The sequence below is a fragment of the Giraffa tippelskirchi genome, chromosome 8 (assembly GCF_054371585.1).
Source record: "Giraffa tippelskirchi isolate mGirTip1 chromosome 8, T2T-mGirTip1v1.2.pri, whole genome shotgun sequence".
Lineage (NCBI taxonomy): Eukaryota > Metazoa > Chordata > Mammalia > Artiodactyla > Giraffidae > Giraffa > Giraffa tippelskirchi.
Window position 1 is genome coordinate 149484572 of NC_137282.1, and position 27084 is coordinate 149511655.

The 27084-nt window shown below is 45.0% G+C and overlaps 1 protein-coding gene across 1 annotated transcript; it reads right to left on the bottom strand.

Moving 5' to 3' along the window:
- Positions 1 to 8989: 8989 nt before the first annotated feature.
- On the bottom strand, positions 8990 to 14008 carry SOX4 (SRY-box transcription factor 4). Its single transcript, XM_081518051.1, has one exon. The coding sequence runs from the start codon at positions 13221 to 13223 to the stop codon at positions 11772 to 11774; it is 1452 nt and encodes a 483-aa protein (XP_081374177.1). The 5' UTR covers positions 13224 to 14008; the 3' UTR covers positions 8990 to 11771.
- Positions 14009 to 27084: the final 13076 nt, after the last annotated feature.

A 27084-nucleotide genomic window follows, 5' to 3' on the forward strand; every position in this document is an offset into this window, starting at 1 on the left:
TTGAGAAATTCTTGAAGCCAATTTTATTAGTAATATGTATTTGAATCTACAATATTTGAACACTGCCCATAATATCCTCCCACTTTTTATTTTTTAAGGATTTTTTTTTTTTGATGTGGACCATTTTTTAAGTTTTTATTGAATATGTTACAATATTGTTTCTGTTTTATGTTTTGGCCACCAGGCAAGTATGATCTTAGCTCCCTGAGCAGGAATCGAACTCTCACCCCCTGCACTGGAAGGTGAAGTCCCCCTCCCACTCTTTTAGAGAACATGTGCCTTTGGAAGGGGAAGGGGAATTAATTGGGAGAAGCTGAAACAATTTAGAGGAATCAACCCAACAACAGATTTCCAAGGTGGCTACCAGTGACTCTGCCAAAATGGAGGCCAATTACTAACCTACAGCTAAAGAGATCTCCCCATTTCCTGAATGTTCTTACTTCATCTTGTCAAATAACTCACCCTTCTACAAACAAACAGCTTTATTAAACATAACATTATCTTTTTAAAATGTAAATATGTTTAGCAGTTAAAGAGGCTGAGGATCATTTAAAAGTTTCAATCACATTGATGTTCTTCTAACACCTACCTAACAGTAGTCCTCAAAGAAGATACTGAGCTTTATTTTGAGGAACAGGGATTCTAATCACAATGCTGACAATAATAATTTGGGAGCATGGACTGCTTTCCAGGGTTATTTGGGAGGTGGGGGGTTTGGTAGGATCAATGTAGGGCAATGGGTCAGTTGGCCTCTAATTTTTTGTCATCTAAAAAGTTCAAAATTCTGTGATCTTATCTTAAAGCAGTGAATTTTTTTTTTAAGCAAAATTTTTTATGTAAAATAGCTGAAAGAGGAACTGTTCTGGTTGTGTGTTTACATGTGGATTTCTTTGAGCACCTCTGTCTAAAGGGGAAAGAAAGTAAGTCGTGAATCCTGGGCCTTGTGATGACTAGAGAGGAGAGACATCCTTTTTATGTATAAAATGGCCTCACACCCATCCCAAAATATCTTTTGCCAATTTGCCACATAGATGTTCCACCCGTAGAATATAGTGTGATAAGAAAAAAAAAAGCATCTAAATATCTAAATGGTGGTATGGTTCATATCTTTCTACTCATTTCCAGTTTTTTAAGAAGTGAAGACAATTTTTATATTTACTCTCAAACTGGACTCAAATCTCCTCTCCCTTCCAGAGTCCACTTCAGCAGCATGGAGTGTAAGAATCTTTTCTCCTCCTGTTACTCCAAAGCCCAGCTCCTCCACTGTGTTGGGGGAGGGAGCAAGGACAAAAAACATGAATATCCCTTTACTGAACTGGCCGGGACTTGAGTCCTGACTTTGTGCTGATTCTCTAGCAAAGACCTATGGTCACTGACGGCCTGCTGAGGGGTGGGCACCCAAATACTGTTTTTCCTAAGGCACATACGCGGATTCTTCTGCAGAACAGCCCTATTTTTCCCTCTGTCCTGGAGGATGCCAGCTTGGATTCTCCCTTACCACTCTATTCCTGCTCCACAAAGTACTCCCTCTAGTCTTCTCAGACTCCCTACTTCAGTGTACTTGACCTGTGCAAACTCACACCCTTTCTGAGTCAAAGGGTAGAAGGCTCCCGGCCCCTCCCTGCCCCCATCCCCACCACTCCAGGCTGCCTCCCCTTCTTTCTCTGGCAGAAGAGCTAAGCTGATGACCAAATACAATAGTGTGAGAACCCACTGTGCTTTCCTCAAAGATGTTTCACCTCTCTGACTCTCTTCCTTCCCTTTCTCCAGTCTTCTGCTTACTTGGACTTGGGGGATGGGAAGGTGAAAAGGAGAATATTGATTACGTTACGATCAATTCTGCTCTGGGTAATTGGGGAAGGGGCTTTCTCTGGCCCCTAATGTTGAGTATTCTCTTTAGAATATAGTGTTTAATCTCACTTAGTATAAACACTTAATCTCAGTGTTTATATCTCTAAGTCCTAGTGACAAAATTAAAGCTACAGGGAAAAAAAATCGATTAAATAGATAAAAACCGAACTGTTCCAAGTGAGGATACTATGGATGGTGGAGGAGGAGGGGTACATACTCTGTGTATCTTTGGCTTGCCATCCTAAAGTACAGAGTAACAATTTTGATCAAATTAAAACTGTTAGCAAATTCCCCAATGTCCTTAGCACCACCTCCTTCAAAGACAGGCTTCTGTATTTACTTCTGCCAGAGGAGGAACAAAGTACAAAGAAGGAATGTAAGAGGAAGTATGAGGACTTTCATAGCCTAGGAGCAAAGATAAAACAGGGGGGATGGGAGAGTGAAGAATATACTCAACTAACTAATCAGAGGGTTAAAAGACAATTGCTCCTTGGAAGGAAAAATATGACAAACCTAGACAGTGTACTAAAAAGCAGACATCACTTGGCTGACAAAGGTCCATATAGCCAAAGCTATGGTTTTTCCAGTAGATATGTACGGATGTGAGAGTTGGGGTATAAAGAAGGCTGAGCACCAAAGAATTGATGCTTTCGAATTGTGGTGCTGGAGAAGACTCTTGAAGAGTCCCTTGGACTGCAAGGAGATCCAACCAGTCTATCCTAAAGGATATCAGTCCTGAATTCATTGGAAGGACTGATGCTGAAGTTGAAGCTCCAATACTTTGGCCACCTGATACTAAGAGCCGACTCACTGGAAAAGACTTTGATGCTGGGAAATATTGAAGGCAAAAAGAGAAGGGGTCAGCAGAGGAAAAGATGGTTAGATAGCGTCATTGACTCAGTGGACATGAATTTGACTAAATTCCGGGAGCTGGAGGAGGGCAGAGGAGCCTGGCGTGCTAAGTTCATGGGGTCACAAAGAGCTGGACATGACTTAGGGACTGAACACCACCACTAATCAGTGGGTAAGATACTCAATGATTGGTCCATATAACCCAGAAGCAGCCAATTGACTGCCTGGCAAGTGGCTGATAAAGTAACTGATCTCATGAAGTTCTGTCTTAAAAGGGAATTTGAAGAATCAAATATTGAGAATCAAGAATTTGGTGTTGGGAGACAGTCAAGACACACAGGAAATCCAAGAGACTATCTGGTCAGTATTAATATTTTTGCAGTCTTGATGTTGAATTAGGCAGCTGATTAACCTGCTCCCTTGAGCCAGGTATTCTCAATATTTCTCTCAGAAGTCTCATGAAATTTCTAATTCCCTGACAGTCATGCTTTTCTTTGTAGTAAAGCCCCATGAGGTCAAGTTACTTGAGTGAGTCTGTTTCTTGCAATCACAGAGCCTAAAAAAAGTAGAGCCAGTAACACAGGAATGAGAATGAGCCTGGTGAATTCTAATAGAAGGAGAAAAAGACCAGAGGGAGGTAATGCCTGTCCTTACATTTCATTTCCATAGTGCTAAAATCCCTATACTTGGTCACCATGCAGGGGTCAAGGGTATTTCTGTAATTATTCTGGTTTTTTAATCCTGTACTGTTATCAGACACTAGGGATAGAAAAATCACCTCAAAACGATTTGCAGATGTCCTTTTTTACATGTGAAAACAATCTTTCACCCTCTGGGTGGGAGGAGGGGACTGTAAAGTGATTGTTTCAAAGTCTAACTTAATTTTTAATCTTAGTTCACTAGACCTATCACTGAGTGTTCTCAACACCCACCCCACTTTACACCTAACCAACTCCAGGGTGGAAAAACTGTCTCAAGCCAATGTCTGTAACACTATGATTTAGTAATTCTATTTCTAGGAGCTACTCAAGAAAAGTTCTAATATGTTTGCACAGATATGAATAAACATGCATTGATAGAACAATTCTAAAAAATGGGAATCTTAACCAGCGTTTCTTTAATTTACTTGACCACAGAACACCTATTAAAATCTTGAGACACTATTTTTAAATAGTCTTTGGGAAAAAGCAAAGTAATTTTTGCCCTTGGCAACACCTCCCCGCCCCCACCCCAGTTTTCTTCCCCAACCCCTCCAGCTTTTGGATTCATTGGGTGCACACCCCAAAATCAAACTAAAACTGTTAGCAAATTCCCAAACATCCTTAGCACCACCTCTTTCAAACAAAGGCTTCAGGACCTACTTCTGCCGGAGGAGGAACAAAGTGCAATGTGTTTTGAGACTGCAGCCCCCACAACTTCCCAGGAACTTCAAATAAATTATTCAGAGTCTCAGGGGATTGGCAAACAAGAGAGATAAAAGGCCAGCACGGGGAGTGTGGGAAAGGGGAGGGAGAAAGCAGAGGCCAAGACTGAAGGTCAGGAGCTCCAGAAGAGACTATTTTCACAGGTTTTAGGTGTTGGAGCCAGGGAAGTTAGGACAAGCCCTGGTAAGAAAGTGGCAATTAACCACACATACAACGGGAGCTAATTGATCATTAAACAGGGCCTGGCTGCTCAGCTTTTATAAAACCAGTTACATGCGCCATACACTGCAGCCAATCATCTTGCCGCGCTGCTGGGCATTCACTTATGCTGAGAGCCTACTAAAGATAATGTTCAGTGTTTTCGTTTGCCTCCTGTCTTTCAGCTGTATGTTGTGAAAGGAAATAGCACATTCATTAGTTGTCTTAGAACTCGTCCAAAGAATTAGATATTGGGGAAAATATCTAAAGTACCAAGCAGGCTAAATGATGATAAATATGGTATTTGTTTGTTCTCTTATGTCCTACCCTTAAAACAATTTCAAATGGAATATCATTTGAATGCGGTATGTGTTCTCCGAGGATGCAAAGCAATTTTGTGTACTGAGGCACAAATGAGTTACAACTTGGACCTTAAAAGAACAAATCTGCAGGGTAAAGGAAGGCTTTCACTTGAAGCTTCCTGCCCTGACTTGACTTGGGCCTGGACTGTTTGGCAGTACTCCATAAACCAACTGCCCTGAATTGAACCTGTCAGAAGAAAATAAAATGGGCTAAATTTATTATCACCTGAATCCTCAGACACACACACATGAAGGTGCATTGTTAACTAAGACAGAGACCAAAATGCAGCAGCCTGGTCCAAGAGCCCTCTGGGAAATACCGTTTGGTGACGGGAGTTTTTTTTTTCTTTTTTAATCTTCTTCTTCTTTTTAACATCGAGAAGGAAAACAACACATGCAGGAAACCATAAAACCCTTCAAGTTAACTGTAGTCAACGGTCAATCTCATTAGGATATAATGGGTAGGTTGTGGCCCTCTCTATAAAGTCTGAGTACACTCCCCTGAATAATTTCCAATGATCTCCCTTTTAGATAACAAAGCAGAAGTTCCACTCACCGTGTTTATACGGTTCTGATTCTATTCTGCCTCAGTTCCTTCTTCCAAAACTCAGTCCCTGAGTTGACCTTTGATCTTAGTTAACATTCATTGAAACGGAGTGTATTAAACAGATACATATGCACAGCTAATCACTTACACTTACCCTCTCAACTAGGGAGGTTGGAGAGCATCCTTGGGACATGCACAGGAAGTCAGTGGGCTCCCAGTACTCCTGGTTAAGTCTCTCTGGTTGAAGTAGAGAAGATACCTATTTCTGGAAATCGGAAGGAGGGCTCAAGAAAGGGGGTTCCAGGGCTGGTTTCTCTTTCTGACCTTGTGACCCCACTGAACCACTCTCAATTCCCTTTCTCCATTGAGCAAAAGGCATGAATAAGTCCTTGTTGCATATTTATTAGGAAAATATGCTAATCGACCATGGAGGCAGAGATCCTCCAGCTTCTGTGTGAAAGCCTTCCTTTACCCTGCAGATTTGTTCTTTTAAGGTCCAAGTTGTAACTCATTTGTGCATCGGTACACAAAATTGCTTTGCATCCTCAGAGAACACATACCGCATTCCAGATAGTGAGCCTGCTATCTGGGGGCTTATTAGGGCTCCACCCCCAGAATCTGATAATCTTCATCATCTCTGCCCTTAGCTAGAATCCTGGGGTGATTCTGTGATGTGAGGGCTCATGTACTAGATCGGGAAATACCGATTCCAGGGATTTCTTTTTAAGAACTTGGTACGTTCTGTATTTGCTTGCACTATGCTAGGCTTAGACATGCATTATCTTTTTAGAACAACCCATGAGGTAAGAAACTAGCATTTAATGAGCCCATCCAAAAGGCCAGGCCTAATGCCAGGTATGTTCCATGTGTCACTCTACTAGATTCTCACAACGGCTTTTTATGTCCACATAGTATTCTATTTAGCAGCTCAGAACACTGAGGTTTAAGGAGGCTAAGAGATATGACCAATGGCCTTCACAGCCGGATGGTCTAAGAGGCAGCATTGTAACCCAGGCTTTCAATAAACCCAAGACTCCTTCCTTACCATAGCCTGACACGCAAAGACATTTTGGAAGCTCTTAAAGCCCCATTGAAACAATGTATATGTAAAATCAACAAATAAAAATCAAATATTTATTATATGCAGTGAAACAGAGACAGCAAAGTTGGGGAATCTGTGTTTACGGCATGCTTCCTGTCCTCCAACACTTTCAGTTTGAAGGGAGAGACGACCACATAGGAATTCTTTTTGGAGAACTGGAAAGGTGGGTTAAAATCATTCTGTGCAGGGCCTTGGATGGAGCCTGTGAATTCTACACTTTATCCCTAGCAGTTTTTTTTTTCAGCAGTCTGAACACCACCCTGTTGCCTGGAATGGCTTCTCCCCACCTCCTTTGGTTTTCAAATGATACTGAGTGAAGATCTGAAAATGGATAGGGCGATAATTTTCCAGAATTGGACTCTTTGCAATCCCATGGACTATCCAGGTGAAAAAACTGGATTGGGTTCCTTTCTCCAGGGGATCTTCCCAACCCAGGAATCAAACCCAGGTCTCCTGCATTGCTAGCGGATTCTTTACCAGCTGAGCCACCAGGGAAGCCCGGAGGGGTAGGGTAAACATTAGTAAATATGGGTTAAACAGATATTGTAGTACTGGACTCAAAGAAGGAAAAAAATAAAAGGCATAAAAAAAAATAACCACAGAGAAAAATAAAGTGTACCAACCTTCCACCCTGAGAAATCCAAAACAGGTAAGATGGATTTGTATTCCTACCAGAATTCTTACGTGTTTTCTTGACATTTGGACCTATCCCAATGCTCCTTTAAAATAAATTATTTTAAATTTATGATTGAATATTCTGGAACCCTAGCATTCATTTTCCAAACCATGTGTTCTGACTCATGGACACCCCACAAACACAGGGAAGACTTGGTAATGTGTATGTCCACTTCCCAGCCCTTCGCTTTCCCATTTTCCTTGGAAATCCTTAACGCCTCCAGTATCCAGTATCCTGCACCCCCTCCCACCCCAAATATGAGCACAAAATTCAGGCACTCAGCCCACTCTACCAGCTTACATTTTTTTTTTCTTGGCACTTACAGGTTAATCAACTAGAACTGACAAAACCTAAAACTTATCAACTATTACTAACTCGTATTTCTAATCAAGCCCAGGGCCAGAGCAGTATTTTTAAATAAAAATGGCTTTTATTCTTAAAATCTGAAATTTATTCTTTTCTACTGATCCAAATTATCTGAAAGTTAAAGTCATTCTAAACTGTTTGATTTCTCTGATTTATTATTCCTTTCTACCACCTAATACATAAGTGTTCCTTATGAATAAAGACTGATTCAGAGGAAAGAAGTACAAAAATGTTTCCTACATTTACTCTATCACCTCCTAAGATTACATGTTTTAAGCTTTTGTTTTTAAAGCAATGTTATCAAAATTCTTAAGGAAAACAACTAAAGTATCTGCCCTTACATGGAAAGTCAAGGGGCAATAAATACAGTTCTAGCAGGAAAACCCTATGAATAAAATACACTTAAAAATTATATCACATAGTCTTGATTTATGTCAAGGTTTTCATATTTTGGATCTGAAAAAATTAAACAATCGTTATCACTACCATGAACAAAAAGCAATTAGAAGAGTCTTTGAAGAGACAAAAGTCTTTGAAGAGACTAATGTAAGATACCAAGTTGGTTTTTTAATTTAAAAAAAAAACAATTACAGAACACAAGTGCAACTAAAACTAGATACATTAGTGAATACATGTAAGAAAAATTTGGACTCTAGTAGCTAAAATGATAGATGAAATTACATAGAAATGCAATAGTTACATTCTTTTGGAGGGTGGAATTATTGCTTTCCACTGACCAGAAAAAATTGCTTGTTTTGGTCTCCAAAAATCTCTTCATCCACCTGTACAATCTAGGATGGAGATTTCCTTACCTACAAGCAATCTTGATGATTCAAGTGTTATTTCCACATAGGTCTTATTAACCCCTCCTCTCCAGTGCTGAAAAACCAGAAGACATATAAATCAGACATTTTAAACAAACACTTGGAAGGGAAGACGGGCTTTGTTAGTTAATAGCAATTGTTAACCCTCAAAGTAAACAGGAAATAGTGCCTCTTAGCAAACTGCAGGCTCCAAACCAAATACTAATAGGCCTTAGGAAATTCAAGGTACTTTTTCTCCTTCACTGACAGGAATAACCACATTGGTCATGGCACAGAAAGATTTTGGCACCACGTGAAGCTTCTTGCTTTTGAGGAAAAAAATGGATACAACTTTTAATCTAACAGGTAATGCCTTTCACCACAATATATTGATAATTTAACAGCCTTTTTGTTCCTAATCTGTGAGAAACAACTCTAGCTGCTGCTGGATGGTAAATCTACACAAATCAAGGAGAAAGCAGTTTTAGGACCCGGTTTTATCTGTAAAGAATTCTGTCCACATCACCCCTCCCCTTCTTTTTAAAACTTCAAGACAAAGGGCGTTTATTTAAATGGGGGTAAACTCAGAAAATTCCTAGAAAGCATGTAGAGTTGACACATGGTTTCAGGGTTAGTGCCTGCGCAATCTGAGTGAGAGGCATTTAGGAGGATTTATTCCTCAATTAGATGGCATGTAACAGGCCTGAGAACTAACTTGTTTCAAAGCTAGGGCAGATGGTGTCGTTTCTGCAAGCCATAGGGCCCTTCCAATCTTAGGCTTTGGGCATAATAATGACAAAAGTCAAGATTTAGGGTTCAGTTCCAGCTGATTTTATTTCCTTCTCAAAAAAAGTTATTTACAGAAGGTATATATCAACAATCTGACAGGCAGTGAACTTGACATGATTAGCTGGCATGATTTTTTCTTTTTTCCCCCAAACATTGTTTTTTTGTGGCCTTGAATTTTCAGACAAATATTCTACACGGCATATTGCACAGGATGGATGGCAAAAAAAAGTTTAAAAACAAAAACCCTTAACGGAACTGCCTTAAAAGGCAGACGTCCTAGTGCCTGTCATGTTATATTAAACATACATACACACAATCTTTTTGCTTTATTATAATACAGACTTAAATGTACAAAGATGTTTTCCACTTTTTTCAATCTTTAAACACAACAGCTATAAACCTGAACACATATGCTATCATCATGCCATAAGACTAAAACAATTATATTTAGCGACAAGTAGAAAGGATTAAATAGTCAAATACAAGAATGAAAAACGCAGTACATAGTGTCGCGAACTCAAATCGGCATTTAGATAGATCCAGTGGTTTAAACGGCACGTTTTTGTTTATAAAAAAAGTGCAAAAAAGATGTGGTTTACAAGTTAAAGCTACAGGATCCCTTTTTGCTGTAAATGCACCAGTTTTAAAGCCTCTGCATAAAACAGTATTTTGTTTAAAAAACTCGTTTTTCTTAAAAGCATACAGTGTTTGGCTAATTCTCCTCCCCTTTTTACAGGGCTGAGGTCGAAGGATGGACACTGGTGGTGGGTTAAGGGATACTGTCACTTTAAGAAGCCTGCAGATTGAAGTGTAAACATGGAGAAATTAGGGGCTGATTTTTTAAAACTGTGTGAGATACTAACCAGCCGCCTTATTATAAAATCAGGAAATCCAAACAGCGATTTACACCGATTAACACCCCCTTTATATATTTTTTACAAAAATACACTGAGAAAATAATCAAACGTTTTCATCTCTCTTGTCTTTTTTTGTTTTTTAAAAGTGTCAAAAGTCTACATTTAAATATAAAAAATTAAAAGTTAAAACTCTAGCCCTTCAGTGAAGGAGACGTAAAATGGCGTGGGTAACAACAACTACCAAAAAAAAAAAAAGAAAGGATAAAAAAAGAAACGAAAGAAAAAAGAAAGTAAGGAAGAAGGAAGTAAGAAAGTAAAAAGAAAGAAAGCAAAGCAAAAGAAAGAAAAAAAAGGACAAAATAAGAAAAAAAAGTGTTTGGCCAGTATAAATACGTCCACATATAAAATGGCATCTGATTACATTTACAAGGAAAAAAAAATACGAGGATGGAGCATCGGTGAGGGAAAAAAACACGTCTTCTCATTTACACCTATAAGGAATAAACACATACACACTGAAAAAATTTGGTCCTGAATTGGTTTTTTTTTAAAGTCCAGCACAGATTTGAGTTGCGTTTGAATCCTTTAAAGAGTTAAGAATGAAAAAAAGCTGGTGATAATTTCTGTCGTAGGAATCAAACATAGCGCCATCTATCTGCTTTTTATATTATCCTACACTATTTTAAAAACTGCTCAACAGTCTTAATACAGAAATCTTTAAAAGATAGACAGGATAACATGCTATATTAACCCCACCAGTGAAATAATCCAACACCATCACGATTCCGATTAAGAGAAGCAAAAAACCTTTTTTTTCCCCCCCGACACCACTCGCCCTCCACTGCCCCGGGTACCACATCAAACAGTCTCCTCTCCTCCGCGCCTGCGGGGCCGTGAAGTCTCACCTCACTGGTTTCAGAGATGCAGGAGGCGGAGGCCCAGGAGACGCCGCCACCTTCTCCCGAACGTGCAAATCCATTTCAGTTTTATTACTCTCCCCCCTTCCAGTTCGTGGCCTTCTCCCCGCCCCTCGTCCTGGCTGGTGTGGCTTTCCAACTAGGTTCTCGGGTCATTTCCGAGCGCCGGTCACTCAACGTCTCCTCCTCTGGCTGCAGGGGCAGGGGGGAAAAAAAAAAAGAAAAAAAAAAAGAAGAGGGGGGAAAAGGCGGGAGGGGGGGGAAAGCCCTCTAAAAACAAAACGGGAGTTCGCCAGCGTGGAGTCTCTCAGTCCAGGCGCTTGGGCCCGTGCGACTCCCCTCTCCCCGCAATACCTGCAGGCGGTCAAATTCGACGCCCCGGAGCCTTCTGTCTTCTTGGGGTGGGGGGGAGAGGAAGAGGGCGGGGATGCTGAGAACAAAACCCCTCCGGGGGCATGCCGGAGTCCCCCTCCCCTCCGGATCAAAAAAACAAAAAACCAAGGATAACAGCCCCAAAACACCGAGGGAGCGATGAGAGAGAAATAGACGATTCCTTCAGTCGCTAGAAAACTACCAACTCGGCTTCTGGCCGGGGGTGCAGACAAGTCCGGAAGCTCGTTGGAAGGGCTGGTGGTGGTGGTGGGGGGGTCTCTTCCAGCAAAGGGGAGGAAACTCGAAGTCGCTTTTTTCGCCATCAACAACACCACCAAGAACAACAATAAAAGGTCGCCCCTGTCTACCTCCGCCTCCGCCGCGTCCCTCCGGCCGGCGAGATGGGGGGTTGGGAGCGCGGGTCCCCAGACGCCGTGGCGTTGCTCTCCGACCACCCGGACGCGGCCGAAGCCGGCCCTGCTCATTTTTTTTTTCTCCTTTTCCTTTTTTCTTTTTTTTCCCCTCTTGTTTTCCCTTTTCTCTTGCAACTCTTTTCTCTGTCCGCTTTTTTTTTTTTCCTTTTTCCTTTTCCTCTCTGGTCCTCCCCCCACCCCCCCACCCGCCCCGTCCCTCTCTCTCCCAGCCCGCGCGCCCTTCAGTAGGTGAAGACCAGGTTGGAGATGCTGGACTCCAGCCAGTCTCCCGAGATCATCTCGCTCACCTCGGGCGTGCAGTAGTCCGGGAACTCGAAGTGCGAGCCGGAGCCGGGTTCGAAGTTAAAATCCAGATCCCGGTCCAGCGCCGACGACGAGCTGAAGCTGCCCAGGGACATGCTCTCAAAGTTTGAGCTGGGGTTCAGGTCGAGCAGGTCGTCTTCGAACTCGTCGTCGGAGGATGACGAGCCCGAGGACGAGGAGGAGGAGGACGACGAGGAGGAAGAGGAGGAGGAGGACGAGGCCGAGGAGGACGCGTGCGAGGGCGCGCTGGACGGGGCGGGCGAGGCGGCGCGCAGGCTGGCGTAGCTACGGTGGTCGGCGGGCGAGCGGCCGGCGGCCGGCGACGAGGCGGCGCTGCTGCGGCCGCTCAGGCTCGGCCCGTCGGGCGAGCAGCCGGCGCCCCCTTCCTCGTACAGGCCCAGGGGGTCGCTGGGGTCGGCGCCGGCGCCCACGCCGCCGACGGGCGAGGACGACGCGCCCAGGCCGCCGAACAGGTAGACGCGCTTCACCTTCTTCTCCGTCAGGTGTTTGCCCGGGGCCGCCAGGCCAGCCGAGGCCGAGGCCGCCGCCGAGGCCGAGGCCGAGGCGCCGGGAGTCCGCGCCTTGTACAGCGAGTGGTGGTCGGCGGCCGCGGCGGCGGCGCCCAGGGGCAACAGGGCGGCGGCCCCCGCCTGCTCGGCGGCGAACGAGGACGACGACGACGACGACGAGGAGGAGGCGGCCGCCGCCGCCTTCCCGCCGCCGCCCGCCAGGATGAGCTTGGCGTGGGGCTTGCCGACCCCGCCGCCCGCCACTTTGGAGCCGCAGCTCTTTTTCTGAGTGGGTTTGGAGTTGGCGCCGCCGCCGCTCGCGCCGCCGCCGCCTCCTCCCCCCGCGTGGCCGCCCCCGCCGCCGCCGCCCCCGTGGCCGCTGCCACCGACCTTGTCGCCCTTCTCTCCGGGCTTGGAGGCGGCGGCGGCCGCGGAGCCCGAGTTGGCGTTGCCGGACTTCACCTTCTTCCTGGGCCGGTACTTGTAGTCGGGGTAGTCAGCCATGTGCTTGAGGCGCAGCCGCTCCGCCTCCCGAATGAAAGGGATCTTGTCGCTGTCTTTGAGCAGCTTCCAGCGTTTGCCCAGCCGCTTGGAGATCTCGGCGTTGTGCATGTCGGGCGACTGCTCCATGATCTTGCGTCGCTCGATCTGCGACCACACCATGAAGGCGTTCATGGGCCGCTTGATGTGCCCACTCGGCGTCTTGCACCAGCTCGGGTCGTCGGCCTTGCCGCCCGTGGAGGCGGTGGAGCCGGGCGTGGGGGAGGAGGCGATGCCCAGCTCGAGGCCGGCGCCCGAGTCCGAGCTCTCGCCGGCGAGCAGCGCTTCCGTGTTCTCGGCGTTGTTGGTTTGCTGCACCATGGCCCCGGCTCGGCGGGCGCCCACGCGCGCTCACACCCTCGCGGCGGCCGCGGCGCGATCGCCGGGCCCTGCTGGCTCTCGGGACCAAGCGCACGCCGAGCTGGGGGACGTGCGCGGCGGTCGAGCGGGCGGCTCAACTCCTGGCCGGGGCGGAGGTGGGTGAAGAGAGAAAAGTCTCCAAAAAGACGCGGGGCGGGAGCACTCCGCCTCTTGCAGAGGAGTTATAGTTCCCAGGCTGGAGAATCTCCCTCTCTCTCGCTCTTCTCTCTCACCGCGCCGCAGTTTGCGCTGTCTCTCGGCTCTGCGTCCTGGAGACGGTGCTGAAGTGGAGAGGAGTTTCTCGAATGCTGGTTGCTGAAGCTTCCAATGCAAGTTTCTCGCCGCCTCCCAGGCAAGTCTTTTTTTTTTTTTTTCCTTCCCCTGAAGCAGTTGATTCCAGTTCGCGAGCGATCTCAGAAGCTCAGGAAAGCGACATAGTCTCTATCAGTTAGTCCCTCTCTTACAATGCAAAGCAGAAAAGGCTCTGGCTCCAGGACTCTCTGTGGGCGGAATCGGCACTAAGGAGTTTGTGCAATTATTTTGTTGCAAGGTAGGACGCCAGAAAGCCTTCATGCAACAGACTGGCATGAATAAATGTATGTTTCCCCCTCCCTCCTGCAAGAAGGGAGCTGGTAATGGCAGAGTTCCTCCAGTGCAGACTCTTAAAGAGCGTGCAAGAACTAGAGACCCGGAGCGAAACAGGCCTCTTCCTCTCTCACACGGTTTCCCTTGCTGCAGCTTAGAGCAGACCCCAATTCCGCCTCGCGCCTCTTTATCCTTTCCCAGTCTTGGCCGCGGCCAATCAGCCGCTGTAACCAACGCTTCCTCGTGCCAAGCCCCTCCCCCGGGCTTCCCATTGGCTTGGAACCCGATGCAATAATAATCTCCGCGTGCAATGAGAAGCTCCAAATCTGACCTCATTCCAATTTACAGAGCAAACTTTTTAAAAGGGCTAGAAGTACAGCTGAGATTTCTGCTGCCTCTTTTTTCCTTTTGCTGTGCGTGCCTGCGTGTGTGTGTGTGTGTGGTGTGTGAAGAGGATGTGAATGCATGAAATTATTAAGGGGAGAGACGGAAATGTATTCTAACCATTATGTTAGATAACAAGGGGCTTAGAAGGGGGGGAAGGGTGAAATACTGTAAATGGAAGCTTTCTGCTTAAAAGCCAAGTGATTATTTTTATTAGTTCTTTTCAGTATTGGCATAGAGAATCAGCCTTTAGTGCAAAATCTGTTCCTCGGCTCCTTCGTAAAGCCAAGGATGTAAAAGAGGGAGGGAAAGCCATGAAAATAAATCAGTAGATACTGAAAACCATTAAGAAAGTGGTACCTAGACACCTGTCATCACTATTATTTTGACAATTCCAGGTACAGCACAGATGTTGATGTATTGTGTTAATCCCTTCAGAGCTATTTTGGTGCTGTTTGTGGAAGGCAGAAAAGAGGATTTTTTTTTTTTTTGCAATAATTACTTGTTCTCTTAACCAAACAGGGGTTAACTATAGTTATTGAATGATTTAAACTCCCCTTTGAATCCTGGATGGGCTTCCCTAGTGGCGCAGTGTGGTAAAGAATTTGCCTGATAATGTAGGAGACAAGGGAGACTGGGTTCCATCCCCAGGCCAGGAAGATCCTCTTGGAGGAGGAAATGCAACTCACTCCAGTATTCTTGCCTGGAAAAATCCTATGGACAGAGGAGCCTAATGGGCTACAGTCCACAGGGTTGCAAAGAGTTGGACACGACTGAGCACACAGCACAGCACACACAGTCATAAATCCTGGGTAGCCCAGACAGAGGAGCTTTCCACTGGAACACAATAGGCAGTGTTCCACAGTTAACTTAATAGGAGAATTTCCATAGTTTTGTGTAAGATGATAATGGTGAGCAAAGGATGGGAATCAGTTTGCCTTTTTAAGTATTAGTTTTCCACATTTTCAAAATTAAAGATAGCTTCACACTTCATCCTCTTTTCCCCAAACCCTCCTCCTCCTTTCCTTTATATTTTCTCCTATATGTTCATTACTTCAATCAAATGGAATTAAAAGGCAAAAGCAAAGAGTACACTAGAAGGCAGTGATAACTAGTGGCAAAAAAGAATGGAACCTCTGAATTTATATTAGACCTGGCTGCTAGTCCTTCTAACTAGTCTTGTGACCCTGGGGATGTGACCAAGTCTCAGTTTTCCTCATCAGTGATATGGGAACACTAAGAACTACTTTATATAGTGTTTTGTGGGAGTTCAGTGAGCTTGATGTATAGTAAGCCCTCAGTGAATACTATATTATCCTTCATGATCATTCAGATTCCAGAGACATTCCCTCTAGTAGAACCAGCATGTTGTTCAAGAGACTAAAGTCGAGGGTGGTCACTGATGTGAAAAAATCACAGATATGGATGTGAACCATCCAAGGACCACAGTGGCAACCCAGTCATCCTGATGATTTGAAAAGAAGCCTCATGAAGAGCATTGTTAAGAATGTGGCAAAAAAAAGTTCCCAGGTAGTCAGAATACATGTTAATTTGGCCACAGACATCTCTTCTGTTCTAAGGTATGAAAATTAAAACTATAATAAAGATTGGTCTTTCTTAAAACCATAATAATAAAACTGTTTTTCTATAAGCCAGTGATAAGTGGTTAGGTAGGGCTAACCTAACATAATTAAGTCAGCTTTCGATTCCGATCAAACTAGTGCTAGGCAGCAGATTTCTATTTATCTTGTCAAACTTTTAGAGTATATAGGCTGGGGAGAGGCCCTGGTTATCAGATGTAGAATTTTACTGGAAAGAACACCCTTTGGCAACATCTGACTGGATCTCTAAGGATCAACCACAAACAAGAATGTTTTTGTAGGTAGAAGCAAATAATTTTTGACCAGTAGCTACCCAAGTTATATATTTTTTCTTTTAGAAGAGGAACTAAATCTTGAAAACAACCCACAGGCACTTCTTTTGCATCTAACAAAGCTGGGTGTGTCATCATTTTATTTGGTATTCATACTATAACATAGCCCTACATGTTCTCAATCTGACATAAAAATTACTCTGAGGTCTATTATTTATTTTAAAAATCCATATTTTTACCAGAATAAAAAAAGAATAAATACTATGTTTATTTTGAGATTTGTAGCAACTAATAATCTAAGGGTGTGACTAAGTTTGTGATGTTTCAGTCGAGTGAATGATATAATCAGTATCATTGATTATATTTCCAAAGCCATTTGTGATTCTACCAGTGAATGAGATCAGAGAAAAGTGGAAGTTAAAGCAGTCAGAATGATTTTGTTTATGTTTAAAGCATGCAGATTTTTTTTATGTGTGTACTAAAAAATAGCCACTGGCCTATTTCTATTGTTAGGTATATTTTCTATATTTCAACAAATCTAACTGATGTCTTTCAGACATACCATGGTCACATGCTATTAAGGGAGAACAACTGCCAGTGAAACTGACATCCCCATGATTGTAAGACATCTGAAAAGAAAAAAGTTCCTCTTAGAACTGAAGAAATATGGTATTAGTAATTTCCATTGACATAAAAGATTATTATAGTATATATGAATGCTTAGACTTCTGAAGTAGGTTTGTTCTTATGTGTTAGTAGCCCTCTTAAAATGTAAGAAAACATGTGACAAGTGGCCTTTTATTAAAGTGATCTTTCTCACCAACTGGGTATGTGCACACTGGAATGTATGAGGTCTCAATAGCAAATAATGAGAAAAGATTTCTGTGTTCTCATTACCTAACTTCACATGCTTTGTAACCAGTTTTTCCATTACTAACATTTTTTTCCCAAATACCAGATATTTGGTAGCCCCTACTAAATCAGTACTCAGTGTTCCCTCTGCTGGCTTTGTAGTACATGAAGTAATTCTTAATGCTACTCTCTAAGCCATATTAACAGTAAGCCAAGATAATTTTGCAAAAAAAAAAAAAAAAAAAAATCCTGTTTCAAAATAATAGATGAATTTTCTTTATTAGCAAAGATGATAGACATTCCAAATTTTGAATTAAGGTAAATATTTCATCTTATTTTATTTATTTTCCATTAAATAATGGAACTCGATTTGAGATGTAATATCTGCTAATTCATTTCTTCTGCTCTCACACACCTGCACAACATAAAAATCCTACATCCATAAAATGGTATGGGGTATAGATGGAAATAGCATTCTGTCCCACTGCTTAATATATTCCTATAGCATAGAGGGAGGGAAAAAAAAAAAAAACCTGAGGGGAAATTAGTTTAACAAATCTCTTGGATTCACACTGATTTGCAAGATTTTTCCTTGTCTTGGTTATAGAAACTGTGATTGCAAGAGCTGGTCTGACCTGACAACTATTCAGTTCAAAGAAAATAAAGAGGGGGAAAAATCCTGTCTTTGTTACTTTAGCAGACAGGGAAGAAGCCTGAGAAATTTGATGTCATTGGCCTTTGCCAACTGAAAGGCCCCAGGCTTTTTGGTTCCACAGTTTATGGAAAATAACCTTCCATCAGAAGCTGATTTACTTCTCAGTCAAGTAGACAAATATAACTTGCACTTCATTTTTGGGAGGGCTGATGAAATTGCATTGAAACTGGACTTCCCGGGAGGGGTGGGGGTTGTATGGAAAAACAATGTATGTAAGTAATCCTTATTTGCAAAATATTAAAATAGGGTCTAAGGTAAAATGAAGTCCATCTATTATGTTTACTCTTAGAAAAAATTAGGAGATAAGAATCCTGCATTTCTAATTAAGTTTTTGCCATTTTTCTCTCCCCTCCTAACCAGTGGCTGGCACCTGGTAGGTTTCTGTATGCCTTTCATACCAGCGCCAACTCATTTTTCCTCTCCTTTCAGTTTTCTCATGAGAACAAGCAGGAAATGAGTGTTTGCATCAGGCCACGTAGATTTTGAAGCAGGAACACGAGCTTCTGCCCCATTTCGCTAAGCCGAAGCAAGTCACACCCACCGCGAACCCGGGTTTGCGCCTCCATCAGCCGACTCCCAGTCCAGGGAGAGGAGGCCGCCAGGTGGCAGCGCTGAGCCTCCCTGCGCCCACGAGGAGACGTGGGAAAACGTGGGGATGGTCGGAGGTCTTTCTCCCCCCTTCCTCCTCTCCTGCACCCGTAGCATCCTCCGCTACCTTCTTTCGATAGCAGTTTAAAACGATCAGCGGTTAATACGGTGTGTCGATGAATTCTGATGATTTTTTTTTTAAATCATAAATCAGAGCTTAGGGCAACGAACCGTCGCCTCCTGTTCACTTGTCAGAAGCGCCCAGAGACTTGGGGCCGCCAGGACTCCCGTTTGGATCGAGTCCCTGAGCCGGGAGGTGATCAATGGCCGGGTCCATATCTTGCCGAAGCCGGAACGAGTTAGAAGGCTCTCTCGGAGAGCCGCTGCAGAGGAGGCGCGCCCGACTCGAGGACTAGCAGAGGCACCCCTCCTCCTCAAAAGATGGTTTCTCTCTGCCGGGCGCCGCGACTCGGTGGCGCAGGCACCGCGCTCTCCCTGCCTTGAGCGCGCCGAGGGGTCGGTAGGGATCAGCTGTGCTCAGCCGCGTTCCGCCGCGGCGGCTGAGCCTCGCCTTTCGGTTACTGATACAGGGAGGAAATACACTGGAATCGACTCCGGCTGTGCTTTTTCGGGGAAAAGACTTTCCTACTGTAAACAGGTTTCGGGGGATGCTGTCAGCAGCACTTTAACACCCGTCTTCCGTTTAGGTTTACGACCTGGGGAAGAAGCCGAAGACCCAGGCACGCACGCGCCCCCGCGCCCTAGCCTTCTTCGAAATTGCAATTGGCCGCGCTGGCCCGGGATGGGGGGAGTGCTTTCCTCGGGCGTTCGGCTCCTCCATCCCCTCCACCAACCCCCCGGAGCTAGCTGGGCCCACGGCCACCGGGCCCAATTCTGTCCCTGACTGGAACTGACAGTCCCTGGGCCGCCTGGTCTCCGGCGAGCCCACCGCCTTGGCCCGGGACGCCCACCCGCCCCTTGCGTGCTCTGCGTCTGGAACCCACGTTCCGGCTGGCAGGCGACATTCGTACCCCCATGGGCACCCCCTCCCTGGTCCCGTGGAGCTTGCAGCTGCCCGCTCTCGTGCAGGAGGGCAGAGCAGGGTGTGTGCGCGGTGCGCGGGGGTGGGGGGGCGGTGGGGAGGGAGGAAAAAGCTGTGGGGCGAAGGGAGGTTGACAATTGGTTACACTCGAGTCTTCAAGCATCCCCTCCCCCGGGGCTTCGGAGGGGGCTTCCGCGTGCCTCGGTGCCCTCCCTCTTGCGGGAAAGGCGGGGGAGGGAGGGGAGTCGCGGTGCCAGGGCCCCCTGGCAGGGGCGCACCGACGCCCCCCGGGAATCAGCCCCGGGTCTCAGGTCTGGGAGGAGGGAGCTCCTGGCAAGTAAATCACCAGTAGAGGCTGCACCACGGGCGCAGTTACTAAGAAGCGGAGCACTCTGGAGGGGTTCGGCTCGCTTTGTCCCCCTTGGATTCGCGTGTTCTGCCTTTCCGCAGGCCGCCGCGGGAGCCAGGCCCCGGGAGCAGGCGCCCGGGTGGGGCTGCCAGTCCCCGCGGGGCGCCCCGAAACCATCCCAGTGACCCCAGCGCGCGGCGTGGATGGCAGCACACCCCGCGGGATTCCCGCGCCCCTCCCTCCAACTCCACAGCCGAGAAGCAATTCCAGTTGGAGCCCCGTGGGGAAACCGTCTGATCCCACTTATGGAAAAACGCTTAAAGAGCACCCCTCAGCCCACGTTAGCCAGAGAGTTGACCTACAATTGGAGGTGGTGCGGGGGCGGGCCGGCTGGGGCGGGCGCGCCTGCCGGCGAGGGAAACCCGCCGGGGAGTGGGCAGAGGGAAGCGAGGCGAAATGTCAAGATAAGAAAAAGAGAGGCAGAGGGGCGGGGCGGGGGGGGGGAGCAGAAAGGCGCTCGATCGCAGAGAGGGAGGATGGGGAGGCGCGGAGGCCGCGCGGGCTGCCAGGTGACGCTGGTCAGAGGGGAAGGGTGGCGGGGGCAGCACGCGCGGGCTCTGCCAGGCACCGGAGCTCCTTGTTCCCAGCCCTCCCCGCCCCTCCCCAGGTGCCCCTTGGCCCGACCTCACGTGTGGCGCCGACGGCGACTCGTGGGGGTGGGGGGGGGTGGGGGGTGGGGGGGGTGGCGCAGGGACCAAAGAACCCGGTGCCCCAGACCGCGCCGAGCGTGCTGCACACCTGGCACCCGGGACTCGCCATCTGCTCCGAGCTCCCCGCCTTTCCGGCCAGGGTGTGGGCCTGGAGAGATGTAAGGACACTGCCCGGGGGCAAGATGGCTTGGAGTCAACCAAGGCAACGAACTCAGTCAATCAATGTTTATGGTGCTCCTACTGTGTGCAGAGCGTCCCCTCCAGCTGCTGGGCTCGGGAACTGCACCATCTGTTCTGTTATGTTGTACATTGTGTAATAAGTGCACAGTTCGAACGGTAATCAAAGCAAATTGGCCCTGCCAAGGAGGGCGGTTGAAGCAGTTTGGAGGTCTGGAGAAGTGATGAATCTATCTGATAGAGTGAGGTATGAAAGTTTTATGATTTTCCTCTGCTTTCTTATGTATGAGTGACCCCTCACTCCCCATCCCCTACCCCCGGCTTCCTGTGCGGCATTCTCAGAACGCAGAGATCAAAATTAAGGATCACAGTTTTAAGCTAATAATTTAGTGACACCTAACTCTGAGTGCCGAAGACTTGATGCTTTTTTTTTTAAATAAATTTATTTATTTTAGTTGGGGGCTAATTACTTTACAATATTGTAGTAGTTTTTGCCATACATTGACATGAATCAGCCATGGGTTTACATGTGTTCCCCATCCTGAACCCCCCTCCCACCTCCCTCCCCATCCCATCCCTCTGGGTCATCCCATTGCCCCAGCCCTGAGCATTTGTCTCATGCATTGAACCTGGAATGGTGTTCTGTTTCACATATGATAATATACATGTTTCAATGCTATTCTCCCAGAACGTCCCACCCTCAAAAGCATTGATGCTTTTGAACTGTGGTGCTGGAGAAGACTCTTGAGTCCTTTGGACTGTTTCAACGCTATTCTCCCAGAACATCCCACCATCAAAAGAATTGAAGCTTTTGAACTGTGGTGCTGGAGAAGACTCTTGAGAGTCCTTTGGACTGCAAGAATTGATGCTTTTGAACTGTGGTGCTGGAGAAGACTCTTGAGAGTCCTTTGGACTGCAAGGAGATCCAACCTGTTATTGCTAAAGGAAATCAGTCCTGAATATTCATTGGAAGGACTGATGCCAAAGCTGAAACTCCAATACTTTGGCCACTTGATGCGAAGAACTGACTCATTTGAAAAGACCCTGATGCTGGGAAAGATTGAAGGCAGGAGGAGAAGGGGACGATGAGATGGTTGGATGGCATCACCAACTCGATGGACATGAGTTTGAGTAAGCTCCGGGAGTTGGTGATGGACAGGGAAGCCTGGCGTGCTGCAGTCCATGGGGTCGCAAAGAATTGGACATGATTGAGTGACTGAACTGCACTGAACTCTGGGCTAGAAGAATTTGTAAGTAAGTGAAGGCTAATCCATAAACGCTCAAACTTAACTCAATCATGTCTCAAATATCAGACCCCAGACACTGCCTTTTTGGAAAAACTGTTTTGTAATATAACTTTTGGGCTTCCCAGGTGTAGCTTAGTGGTAAAGAACTGGACTGCCAAAGCAGGAGATGCCGGTTGGATGCCCTGGAGAAGCAAATGGCAACCCACTCCAGTATTCTTGCCTGGGAAATCTCGTGGATAGAAGAGCCTGGCGGGCTATAGTCCATGGGGTTGCAAGAATTGGACATGACTTAGTGACTAAAAAACAACAATAATAGTGCAAATGCATTTCCACCATGTGTGCCCAGGTTATATTTCACTAGAATACCCAAAATGTTGTCTAAAGGGAGTACTGCCAAGATGTTAATTATGAACTAAGGATGTTAGGCAAGTACTAAAGAATGGGAATGTACTCAGGGATGGGAATGTAATTCAAAGTCTGAAATTCACGGTGGACGTGGTAGATTCTTATGATACATCAACCTTGTCCTAGGTATGCCTTTTGTGGATCCTACCTCATCAACTCTAGATCAGGTCACATGACTTGCTTTGGCTAATGGGGCATTAGCAAACATGAGCCAAGCAGAGAGTTTGATGCGTGCCTGCATATTGGGGTTTGTCCATTTGAAATCTAAAGACCATTGTGGGAATAGAGGCCCAGACATAGAGAAGGGACTTCTGGACCCAGCAAGGGAAGGAGATGATGGGAGGAATTGAGAGTAGCGTTGATACATCCACTAACATGTAAAATAGATAGCTAGTGGGAACCTGCTGTATAGCACAGGGAGCTCAGCTCCGTGATGACCTAGATGGGTGGGATGGGGTGTGGGAGGGAAGCTGTAGAGGGAGGGGATATATGTATGCATATGGTCGATTCACATTGTATAGCAGAAATTTCCACAACATGGTAAAGCAATTATACTCCAATTAAATTTTTTTTTTAAAATACATATGCAAAAAATAATAAAGAGCATTGTGTTGTGAAGAAGCTAGTTTGACTTATGGGGAGAAAGTGATGCCCTGCCAGCGCTAGTGTCCCAGGCATGTGACTGAGGCTCTCTGGGACCACAGTAGGATTGTCAGATGACTTCAGCCACATGAGTGATCCCAGATGAGTCTGGCAGAAGAATCACTAGATTGACAACCCACAAATCTGTGAGAACAATACATCGTTGTTTTAAATCACTATGTTAGGGGTGACTTGTTATACAGTAAGACAGGACAGAGTAGTATTAACTACAATACCACGTGATAGATGCTAAAATACAAATCTGCTCATGAAGATTATCTCTCTTTAATGACGCCAGACCTTCTTTATGAGTTCAATCCATATGTTCATTAATGCCCATGGTGAATATAGGGGTTAGCTGGACTTGAATAAGCCAGATAGCTAATCTTTTCTCATTGCAAGTTGTACTCCTTTGCCATCTTCCAAACTTTCCTGAAATTCTTTCTCCTCTCAGGAGACCTGCTGCCACCAGCAGTGCTATTTAGCTGTAATGTCTGTCACTCCTGTTTGTGGCCTTTCCTGGCTAGCTCATTTCTTTCCATTTTTTTTTTTCTTTTTCCTTCTTCCTGGTCTTACTTTTCATTTTCTGCTGTTGCTTCAACGTGTGTTTACTTAGGATCAGAAAACAGACCAACCAAGCCTTCAGTTATTTGATTCTTTAGCTTATCTTGGCTTTTTGGTCATTGCTTCTGCTTGTAAATTGCTTTCAGTCAGTTGTTGGAGGTGGGATGAGTATCACCTCTCTACTGAGAAAGTGTAGTGGTCACAAACAGGATGTGGCTCTAAAGCCACAGAATGTGTACTAGCCGGGGTTCTTCAGAGAAACATGTATACACCCGTATAGAACTAACATGTATACACACTTTACACATACATAATACTTATCTATAGTCATATATACATAGTAGCATCCCAGGTGGCTCAATGAGTAAAGAGTCTGCCTGCAGTGCAGGAGACGCAGGTAATGTGGGTTTGATCCCTGGGTCGGGACGATCTCCTGGAGTAGGAAATGGCAACCCATTCCAGTATTCTTGCTATGGAGAATTCCATGGACAGAGGATCCTAGTGGGCTATAGTCCAAGGGATCACAAAGAGTTGGACGCGACTGAGCACACACACACACACCATATACATAATATATATGGCTGACAACTCCCAAGATTTAAAAGCCAGTGGTGTGGTTTTAATCCAAAGGCCAGGAGACCTAAGACCTCAGGAAAAGTTGATGTTTCAGTTGGAGTCTTAAGGCAGGAAAAAAAGCCAGTGTCCCTCTGTGCAGGCAGTCCGGCAAGGGGAATTCTCATTTACTTGGGGGAGAGTCAGCCTTTCTGTTCTATTCAGGTCTCTGGCTGATTGGTTGAGGCCCACCCACGTTAGGAAAACCCTCATGGAAACCTTCACAAAAACTCCTTCACAGAAACACTCAGAGCAATGTTTGACCAAACATCTGAGTACCTCATGGCCTAGTAAAGTTAACACATAAAATTAACCATCACAGACAGTTACCAAAAGTCTTGCCTCATCCTTAACTTTACTCAAGGATGGCATTCAAGGATAGGTTAGATAAGTAGCCAACCAAGAAGATGTTCTTGGGATGGGGAGGGAGGTGGGAGGGGGGAGGGGGGTTCTGGAAGGGGAAAACATGTACACCCATGGTGGATTTATGTCAATGTATGGCAAAACAAATACAATATTGTTAAGTTAAAAAATAGATAAACTAATATAAAAAAAAGATGTTCTGATGGAAAATGGGAAGATCTTTAAACTTCCTGTCTGATAAACCCCCCTCTCCACAAGTGACTGATAAATAACAGCAAAGTTCATCCCTTGAGGTTATAATATGTATTTTTCTAATAAAAAACATTAGATTTTTTTTATTACACAGATTACCCAAGAAGCTGTTGCACTGAACTACTATTAGACAAAAATAGTATAGTTCTTTATAATAGCTTTTCTCATAGGTTCAAATAGGTTTAAACATAGGCAGGAGGGGCTGAGGAAAGGGGAAAGGAGATCACTTTGAGAAGGGAAGATTTAAATGCAGTGCTCTTGGCTGGAGGGTATGGTATGACTGGATGAAAAAATAAAGAACTAAAGGTTAAATTTTGCTGCTCCCTTTAAACATACAGCTTTAATTTCCTGAGACTGGAAAGTCCCTGATGTTAATATGCACAATAGCATCACTAGAATTACTTCAAGTTTAAGGTATGATGTAGTTTAGCTCAGAATAGATATAACCTTCCCTTTCATGTTTATGCCTCAAGGGTAAAATGAAAAAGAAAGAAAAAAAAAGCTCCAAAGGAAACTTCACACCATGTAACTAAAGGATATTCTTCATTAACCTTCCTTTAGAAATAATTTTATTATAATCATTGTCTATAATACCTAGTATTCCAAACAGCAGTTTCTAGAATATTATAATTTGAAAGATTTTTCTAAAAAACATTTAAAAAAAAGATTTAAAGATCTAAAAAACATTTCTGAAAAAAGATTTTTTTTATAAAAAATCTGAGAAAATGCTGCATCTTTGTGTTAGGTTAGGTATTCCTTATTTTATTTGCCTTTATAGAATGTACTATGCTCAGACAGTAAGAATCTGCCTGCAATGTGGGAGACCTGGGTTTGATTCCTGGGTTGGGAAGATCCCCCGGAGGAGGGCATGACAACACACTCCAGTATACTTGCCTGGAAAACCCCTGTGGACAAAGGAGCCTGGCGGGCTACAGTCCATGGGGTCACAAAGAGTTGGACACAACTGAGTGACTAAGCACAGCACAGATGTAGATGTGTTCTGAAAACTCAGTGACTCAACACCAAGTTCTTTCTTACTGATGCAAAGTCCACCGTGAGCCCAGCAACTCTCCAAAGTGGCTTCTTTTCCCAGCAATGTCTTAGGGAGGCAGGCTGCGTGGCTCCGTATCTTAAACATGTGACCTTCCTGGTCTCCATGAAAGGGAGAATGTAGAGAATTCTTACTCATCTTTAAGCACCTCTTCTGGAAAGGGACATACATCATTTATGCTCATAGTCCATTGGACATAACTGGGCACGTGGTCCTTCCTGAAGGCTTGGAAATAATGGCTGTCCTCTGTGCTCCAGGAAAGAGGAAAAATGGGTATGAGTGAATACTAGAAAACTGTTCCATGTTATTTTTGGAATTGATATGCCTCATCTAAATTTGCTATAAAGTGGATTTACTCTAAGTAAATCCTATTCTCCTTTCAGCTGCATTTCAAATAAAAATTACACTCTACCAGGAAAAATTTTTTCATCTGGACTAATGTTTTTATTGTTCTTCATTTTTTAAAGCCACATTAAGATGAAAGAAGTCATTAAAGACATGAACATGTCTGCTTCTGAGTATGATGTGGTAGTAGTAGAAAGCAATCACAACTAGAAAAAAAAGATTATAGAAGTCAAGAAGAATATAAAATTAGCAAAAATAAATTTTGGAGAGAGAAAAGGCTAAAATTGCTGGTCATTTTCTTGCCTGGGAGCAAAAATAAATTTTGGAGAGAGAAAAGGCTAAAACTGCTGGTCATTTTCTTGCCTGGGAGCATCTGCTGAGTCTGTTCATAAGCTGTCATTGTAAAAGTGAAAACAAAATTTTTTATATTCATGTTGATTAGCATGGACAAATTAGAATATACAGGATTGTCAAATAGCCATTTTCTCCCAGAGAATATTTGCTGAGAGCTAGGGCAGTGTAGGGGGGCTTCCCAGGTGATGCAGTGGTAAAGAATATACCTGCCAGTGCAGGAAATGCAGGAGATGCAGGCTCAATCCCTGGGTTGGGAAGATCTCCTAGAGTAGAAAACGGCAACCTACTTCAATATTCTTGCCTGGAGAATTCTGGAACAGAGGAGCCTGGTGGACCACAGTCCATGGGGTCGCAAAGAGTCAGAGGAAGACAAATACTGTATGTTATCACTTATATTGATGCTTTTGAACTGTGGTTTGGAGAAGACTCTTGAGAGTCCCTTGGACTGCAAGGAGATCCAACCAGTCCATCCTAAAGGAAATCAGTCCTGAATATTCATTGGAAGGACTGATGCTGAAGCTGAAACTACAATACTTTGGCCACCTGATGTGAAGAATTGACTCATCGGAAAAGATCCTGATACTGGGAAAGATTGAAGGTGGGAGGAGAAGGGGACGACAGAGGATGAGGTGGATGGATGGCATCACCAACTCAATGGACTTGAGTTTCAGTAAACTCCAGGAGTTGGTGATGGACTGGGAGGCCTGGTGTG